Source organism: Prosopis cineraria, unplaced genomic scaffold (genome assembly GCF_029017545.1).
Source record: "Prosopis cineraria cultivar Desert tree isolate PC_DT_omini unplaced genomic scaffold, ASM2901754v1 PC3, whole genome shotgun sequence".
Lineage (NCBI taxonomy): Eukaryota > Viridiplantae > Streptophyta > Magnoliopsida > Fabales > Fabaceae > Prosopis > Prosopis cineraria.
The window spans coordinates 45018387-45026777 of NW_026555334.1; the positions used below are offsets into that span (position 1 = coordinate 45018387).

The 8391-nt window shown below is 37.1% G+C and overlaps 1 protein-coding gene across 6 annotated transcripts; it reads right to left on the reverse strand.

Annotated features, from left to right (window-relative positions):
- Positions 1 to 263: 263 nt before the first annotated feature.
- Positions 264 to 8135, reverse strand: LOC129306339 (uncharacterized). Of its 6 annotated transcripts, none has more exons than XM_054946879.1 (7): positions 7870 to 8135; positions 6821 to 7769; positions 5999 to 6717; positions 5122 to 5197; positions 4952 to 5021; positions 4187 to 4862; positions 264 to 1221 (listed from the first exon to the last, which is right to left on the reverse strand). In XM_054946879.1, the coding sequence occupies exons 2-3, from the start codon at positions 7385 to 7387 to the stop codon at positions 6193 to 6195; spliced, it is 1092 nt and encodes a 363-aa protein (XP_054802854.1). In that variant the 5' UTR covers positions 7388 to 7769; positions 7870 to 8135; the 3' UTR covers positions 264 to 1221; positions 4187 to 4862; positions 4952 to 5021; positions 5122 to 5197; positions 5999 to 6192. The 6 variants fall into 6 exon arrangements, with proteins under 6 accessions (XP_054802854.1, XP_054802857.1, XP_054802855.1 ...); XM_054946882.1 differs by having other exon boundaries at positions 264 to 539; positions 1188 to 1221; positions 4952 to 5197; XM_054946880.1 differs by having other exon boundaries at positions 264 to 539; positions 4952 to 5197.
- Positions 8136 to 8391: the final 256 nt, after the last annotated feature.

The following is an 8391-nucleotide window of genomic DNA, read 5'->3' on the forward strand; positions in this document are numbered from 1 at the left end:
TTTGTTGACCCCAAATGTCCTTCCTCTAGATTGCGGTAAAGATAGGTCAATAACAGTGGCAATTAGAGTACATGAATTTAATGATCGCCATTGAATGTGAGTAATTCTGAAAAAAAGACGACATATCGATGGAGTGCGGTAAGTAGAAATGAACGAGAACGAGGACGGTCATCCTAATTAGTGGCTAATTAAATTGAAATAATCGGAATTTAAAATGAGAAGGGAGGAAGGAATTAAATAAAAGGCCAGCAAAACAAGTGAGGGACACCAATGCATAGTCTTGTCCTTGACGTGAAAGGTCAGAGAGATCACGCGTGGTGAAGGTATTAAGGGGGAGGCTCGCAAGGCGGTGATGCCCATAAATGCCGCTCTTTCTTCTCTCCCTTCCATTTCCAGGCTTCACTGTCGCGTGCTTTCACATGATCTTAGAAAGCTGTCATCATGATTCCCCCATGCATGCTTAGCCATCACTTTCACCCCGCATTTCATCTCCAGATAGTTGAAAAAGATAGATTACAAAAAATGCTATGCTCACGAGCCTGTACAAAACAATTGTTTATATAGTGAAAACGTACAACAGAGTTACACAACAAAGGCCACATCAGCCCTATGCTATTATGAGAAAAAATCATCTACAATGCAAACAAAAAGGAAATAATACACACACATATGGACTACTAATTAAACTTTGGGCTATTTAGTCTTCTTGCACTTCTTCTCTAGTGGATCTGTCAAGATGGGCCAAGATGTATTTCTAACATTCCCTCTCAAATGAGAGGTGATCAATGTGAGATCGAGTTCGTCCCTGAGAAAAAGAAATTGAGACTAAGGAAGGGGCTTGGTTAACAAGTTTGCTAACTGATCCTCAAAAGGAATAAAACAAACAGCACGAGACTTAGCAGGCAATAAATCATGAACAAAATGTGTGTTGATCTCAATATGTTTGATATGCACATGAAAGACTGGATTTGAGGCTAAAGCAGAAGCACTAATATTATCACACCAAATGACAAAAGTTGGCTGTGAGACTAATCCAAGTTCACTAAGCAACGAGTGAAGCCAAAGAAGCTTTGATGCCATGTGAGCAAGAGAATGATATTCAGACTTGGCACTAGAATGAGCAACAACTGACTATTTTTTAGAGGACCAAGAAATCAATGAATCACTAAAGAACACAAAATATCCACCTGTGGATTGAAGATCTTGGACAACTAGCCCAATCTGCATCAGAATATGCCATAAGATCAAGATAGGTAGACTTCTTTGTATGTAGGCCAATATCAATGGTGCCTTTAAGATAGCAAAGAATTCATTTAAATGCATGCCAATGTAACAAAGTTGGAGCAGATAAGAATTGATTGAGCTTGCTAAACTACAAAAGACACATCTAGCCAAGTGTTTGCTAAATATTGTAGAGAACCAATAACACAGTAATAGTCAGATGCCGAAGGCAAAGGAGTACTATCAAACTGAGTGAGAGTGTGACTTGGAACCATTGGAGTCTTGCAGGTGGAGGAATCACTCATGTTCCACTTGCCAAGAAGATCTATAATATACACTTGCCTTGATTTAGATAAAAAAAAGAATCATCACATGTTACCTCAATTCTTAAAAAGTAATGAATGGGTCTTATATCCTTAAGAGAAAATAACTCATTTTGATATAAACTGAGTCATGGTTTGTATCATGCTTTGTAGATTATTACTAGTAACTAAGATATCGTCAACATAAATGAGAATTATCAAAATCTGATCACAATTCTGAAAAATGAACAAAGAGGTATCACTCTTACTATTATAAAATTGCCATGACAAAAGAATAGATCGAAGATGATCAAACCATACTCGAGGCACCTACTTTAGACCATAAAGTTCCTTTCTCAATCTGCAGACATGATGAGGTTTATGAGGGTGAACAAACCTTTCAGGTTGAACCATCTAAATGGTCTCTTGCAAGTTGCAACACACCATTCAAAAATTCATTATTAATATCTAGTTGCCAAACACTCCAGTTATGGGAAGCTGCTAAAGCAAAAACCACACAAACAATGGATGGCTTAATCACTGGACTATACATTTTGCCATAGTCTACTCCAAGTTGTTGTAAATACCCTTTGGCAACAAGACGTGCTTTATACCAATTAACAATGTTATCTGACTTGAACTTTTTCTTAAACACCCATCGACGACCTACAAGATTGTAAGTAGAATGAAAAGGAACTAAAATTATGTGGACAAGGATGTCAAAATAAAATTCCTCAATCAGTTAAGGTTGAAGTAAAACTATGAAATTCTCTACCCCAATCACTCTGGAAAATTTATTTTTTTTGATCTAACTGATTCTCTACTAATTTTTAAAATTAAAGAAAAGCATACAGAGCTTCCCCCTTAGAACGGAGTAGATACAAGCACATAAAATGATTGAAATCATTCACAAAGCTAATACAACATTTAAAACTAGATTAGAAGAAAGGGTTGCAAGACCCTATAAATCAGTGTGAACTAATTCTAGAGGAGCTTTCGTGGTAGACTCAGATAATGAAAAAGGTAATTTATGCATTTTACCAAGTCGACATGCATTACAAAAATCAAGAGCAATAGTACTATCAAGGTTGATATTACAACGCTTTAATACTTCCTTAATGATTTTACAAGAAGAATGACCTAATCTCTTATGCCATGTTTCTAATGCAGCTAACAGAGCAAAAAGGTTGTTATAATGAGCTGAATTATAAAGTTGATAAACATGAGGCTCGCCATCTATCTTGTATAAACTATCACATCGTGTCCCTTTAAGTAGTTCCTTGACCATTCTCAAATCCTTCATAACACAATGAACACCAAAGAATTAAATTAGTATATTATTATCTAAGACTAACTCAGAAACTCTAAGCAAATTTTTTTTATAGTTGAGACCACAAGAATATCCCTTAGCAATAACTACGGCAAACTACATTTAGAATAACCTAAAGTATGACTAGAGATAGGAAAACTTGCACCGTCACTAACTGTGAATTTATCTGTCACTGCTTGAGCACCAGAAATAGGGTTACCATTGAGATAAATGACATGGTTCGAAGCTCTACTATCTAAATACCAAGCTAGATCTTAAGTTTTAGGAGAAGCATAATAAGAAAATAGAGTAGACCTCTCATTATATACATAATCTCTATCAAAACGATAGAAACAATCATCAACCACATGACCAGGACAATGACATAGTTGACACTTCACTTTGTTGTTGTTGTTGTTGTTTCTAAAACGTCCTCGACTACGATTGCCATCTCGGCCTTGACTAGAGGAATGCCAAGATCCACAAGAACCTGAATGTATAACACTTGAACTAGCTTGATCAACTTGAAAACTTAAATTTATAGCGTACTTACAATGCTGACATTGTTAAGATGTTCGAGATGCTTCTCATATGTCACAAGAGATGAATGTAAATCAACCTATGACAAATCAGGTTTATCGACAAGATGCATAACAATAGGAGTATAATTGGCATCGAGTCTAGCCAATGTTTGCATGACAACATCAGGTATTAGCAAGGGATGCCCAACTAACACCATATGGTTTACAAGTAACTTCATCTTGCTAAGACACTCATCCATTCGAAGAGATCCTTTTCGAGTACTCTAAAATTCAAACTTCGTCAAAGTAGTACGAGCTCTAATGTTAGAACACGCTAGATCGATGATGACTTTCTAGATTTATGCAACAGTACGATAGGGTGATACTTGAATTGAAATGTCAGTTCTCATCGACCCAAAGAGCCAGTCATATATAAGTTGGTTTGTAGCTTGCCAATCTTTAAAGGGAAGATTCACAACAACATTGTTACTATCAACTACAAATTCTGAAGGAGGACTCTTCATTCCTGTAACAAATCACTCTAATTTGTGTCCTCTAAGAACAGAGAGAACAAAATAAATCCAGAGGAGGTAATTGGATCGATTGGATCGATCCAACTTGACTAATCTAGCTTGATTAAGGCTGTTAAGGAGTAGTGTTGTCTTAGTCTGTACAATAGCAGCAAAAGGAATGGCAATATTGATTTCTGGTATGGAGGTGGATGAAGAAGAAAAGGATGGAATGGAAGTAATAGCAAAAAGAGGCACAGTGAAAGAAGCAAAAGCAAGTGAGTTGATGGTAGAAAGAATTGGAAAGGTTGCCATTAACATTACCTGCTCTGATGCCGAGTTGAAAAAGACAAATTGCAAAAAATGCTATGTTCACTCAATATGAAGATCCTGTACAAAACAATTGATTATATAGTAAAAATGGATAGCAGAGTTGATTACCACAAGGACCACGTCAGCCCTATGCTACTATGAGAAAGAATCATTTACAATGCAGGCCAAAAGAAAATAGCGCGCACACACGGACTGCTAATTAAATTTTGGGCTGTTTGGTCTTCTTGGACTTCTTCTCTGGTAGATCTGTCAAGATTGGCCTAGATGTATGTCTGACACAGATCCATGGTTAATTTCATATTCATGCACCCTAATCCATCACAAATCTCCTCCCCGCCCAGTATTTCATAATACTAATATCCCACACTGCATGATTTCTGAAACAACACACAAAAACCCTAATGCAACACCAACCCGTGTGTTTGGCATTCAATTTAAACCAAAATTAACGGGTGAATCCATTTTTTTCCTTTCCATTTATCTTTTGTTCGGTATTTGGTTTTTTGTGCAAAATGGATAACCGTGCGTAACCACTGGTTGTTTTTATGGGGCTTAGTGCCAGTTTTCAAATCCAGTTGTACGTGTCTTTGGATAGTCAATCCGTCGGCCCATTTAACAATTTGTGATTTTGGTTAGGCTTCAACTTCTACCTGCATCCTCATCCAACCTGTCACGATGACAAAGAAACAGTCACTGTACTGCACCAGGAAGAATTTATTTATTAAGAGAATACTTTGAACTTATAATTTTACATACCGGAGACCCATGCCCAAATACAGTCCTTTTATCCAACCGTTTTTTATATTTTAAATCAAAAATAGGCCTCCTGAAATCCAAGAACAATAAAAACAAAAACCTAGAGAAATCACTGGTTTATTTAAAGAAAATTAGTTTTCTTATGCGCAATGATTTTTTTAAACAAATACCTTCAATTTTCAAACAAAAAAAAAAATCTGATCCCCATTCGCATCCAAATTAGAGGCCCATCTCACAAGGTTTGTCCTTCAAAAAACAAATACTGCACGTTTAATTACAGAAGCAGCGGAACACGACCAAAGAATTTGTGTTTGCGTTTGATTTTCAGTTTGTCAAAAATTTATTTAATAAAAATTTATTTAATAAAAATTAGTTTCATAAAAGTTAATTATTATAACAAAATTTATATTTACATATATTTTTTTAAAAATCAATTTGATACATTAAAAATTGTTTGATTTATGATAATAAAATGTGCTTTTAAATGTACAATTATCCAAAAGAATATTGATTTATAATAATTTATAATTTTTATTATACAAATGTAATATATTTAAAATATTTAAAAATATAATAAAAATTATAAATAACATAAATTTTGATTTATAATGTTAAAAATTTAATATCTAATTATTTATATTTTTTAATTTGTAATTTTAAAAAATATAATAAATATTTTTAATTTTTATTATACATTAATGCTAAAAATTAATATAATTAATTAATATTAAAAAAATTAATACCTAATTATTATTAATAACATAATAATTATATTTTTAATGAATTAACTATTTTTTAAATAAAAAATAAGAAATTAAACTTAGGATGATATAATCAAATAACATCTTACTTTTTACGTTTGAAAAATTCAATTTAACTTCAATTACTGTTTGAATGTATTTTTATTGAATGTATTTTTAAGAACTGTTTGAATGTACTTTTATTGAATATACTTTTCCTATAAAATATTCTATCTAAATAATTTTTTAATTTTTTAAAAATAAAATTTTATTTTCTGAGCCTGAAACGGAAAAAATTCAGACGGACCTGTGTTTTTCCTTTTCCCCGTTAGACCCATTTACTTGCTTGCTCGCTGGCTCACTGCTCGGAGTTCTTTAGCGCGAATAACTTGCTTCCTCGTCACTACCACCGGGGAAGATCAAAGCATTCAGCTCCACAAGAGATGTAAAATTCCATACATAAACTAAGAAATATACATCCATCCGAGCAGTACATCATTCTCAAAAATCTTCTCCCCGAAGAGCCCTAAGAACCCTTGAATGTGGTGCGTCAGGGTCACCACGCATGGCATTCTGCCTCCATATCTCTGTAGCCCTCCTGAGTGCCTCCTCCGCTGTGTCAAGCTGCTCCGGCAGCCAACCAGTCACATCCCTACCTGCTCCAGAGTCGGCGGTCCCATCCGTCGCACGCGTTATAGGCTTCCGAGAATCTGCGAACTCTAATTCCGACAAGGGCGAAGCTTTGTGTTGTTTATAGTATTCTCTCTCGTCCTCCAGCTTTTCCGCTCTGTTCCTCTGATCCTCCGGCCACGGGCTTCCATCGAGACCAGCACAGCTCACGTCTTCGAAGGCTTTCGATCCCTGCTTACGCTTTTGTTGAAACGTTGGATCCAATCGCTGGTTCACCCCGTGGCTCTTCAATTTTGCCGAAGATTCGTACGGTGATTTGGGAGTTTCAAGAAACTCGTCCTCTTTGGGTACGTGTTCTGTTTCTGAACATTTGGCATTTGCTGTGCTCTTAATTCCCTGCAGTACTCATAGACACAATTGTCATCACAGTGTCAGGACTCGATGGAAAAGATAGAAAATTGAGGCAATCATATTGATAGGAAATGAATCGAATGATTACTTGGGGTTCTCCTTTGTGAACCGCAGGGCCGGCTTCCCGTTCACCGGAATGAATGGCGGGATCAGCGGTTTGACCACTGGAGGCAGCGCAAAATCTTCGCTGGAGATCACGACGGTAGGCCGCAGATAATATACGAATTGAAGTCCTCGCCGTGCTCTCCAATAACCTTGACTGCATTTTGGTGCTTTCCGTAACGTTCTGCTTTCTAGACTTGGATTCTGGAAAGTGGAATGCGAAATGGGAAAGCGAGAGGACGTAGAAATAGGGCGCGTGGTGCTTTCGCGAGTTTACTCGACACGTGTGTGAAACGTTTGACGTGGCAACATATTGATTGTCACGGTGTACTTGGCGTGTCGGCTTCCCCTTGGGAAAGGATCCCTCTAGAAACTTAGCAGAGGCTGGTGCTTTAGAATAAACCGGTACTATCGAGGAAGACTCTAGCGAAAGGAAAGGTGGTTGTTCTCGGCTTTTCGCCATGGTAAGTTTTATAGTAACAAGAGTTTCAAAATCCCTATTGATGTCCGGAATAGCTAGGGCATACTGGAGACTAGGTTGGAAACAATACATGGAAGTTAGAAAGTAGTCATAGTAGCAGCCATAGCAAGTGTATCAGAAGTGAGGGAAAACGGTGATAGTCTTACAAATGTATCAGAAGAACAGCATTAACGATCTACACTACATGAAATGCATAAAATAGAACAGTATATATCTCTTGTTAGGGTTGTAGTGTCGTTCTGTTAGGTAGAGAGAGAGAGCCACAAGAAAGAGCCATCAGTGATATGGCCGCTTCTTCTTCCTCTTTTAACTTCATCTGCCTTCCAATTGGTGTGTGCTTCCTCAAGCCTCTACTAGTCGGAGTCCTCTTCCTGCGCTTTTGTGATCCTGCACTATTTAGTCCCAGAAGCGCTGTTCTCTTTCTGAATCGGAGTCCGCATGCATTACAGAGAGACTGGACATAGCCGAATTTAACAAAAAAAGTAAAATCAGAAGGCGGTGTTAATTAAATTAAATATGGAATAATTAGAACGATGGAACAGTTGGTGGTGTACCCTTGGCCCATCTGGACCCGCCCTCCATAGTGGTGTAGTCCTTGTGTGGCAATCCCTGCAGATTTTCTCTGCTTTAACATCCATTACCTTCGGCTTCGATCTTCGACCCAGTTTCGTAGTCAAAATTGAAGGATCGAGGCTTCAATGCTTTTGCCTCTTAATTTCTAAGTCCTATTTACTCTTTCCGACAGAAACTCAATAGGCGAGTGGAGGCTTAGCATTCGCGGTTGATTCAATCGTGAGCTCCACCGGCTTCCTGAACAACGCTGTTATGAATTCTGATAAGGGGTACACTTATGCAGTTGATCAGGCAGTGACGTTGATATATAATGGGGGTGCTAAAGAGAGCCAAATTCTAATGGAGCCGGTGATACGGTGTCCAATCACATACATCCAAATTTTGTTTTTGGAAACAAACAAATAAAGAAACAGATGAGGAGAAACAGGTGAAAAAGACGGAGCCCGACCCAAACAACTAGTCCCATGTGCACTAACCACCAACATAAAAGCATCTTCCTTCTA

What these genes read in the sequence shown, in the direction of transcription:
- LOC129306339 (XM_054946878.1), bottom strand. Translation starts at nt 7,387, where the DNA reads ATGTATTGTTTCCAACCTAGTCTCCAGTATGCCCTAGCTATTCCGGAC. An exon ending in TTCACAAAGGAGAACCCCAA is followed by an intron (nt 6,718 to 6,820) that starts GTAATCATTCGA and finishes TGAGTACTGCAG; the next exon opens with GGAATTAAGAGCACAGCAAA.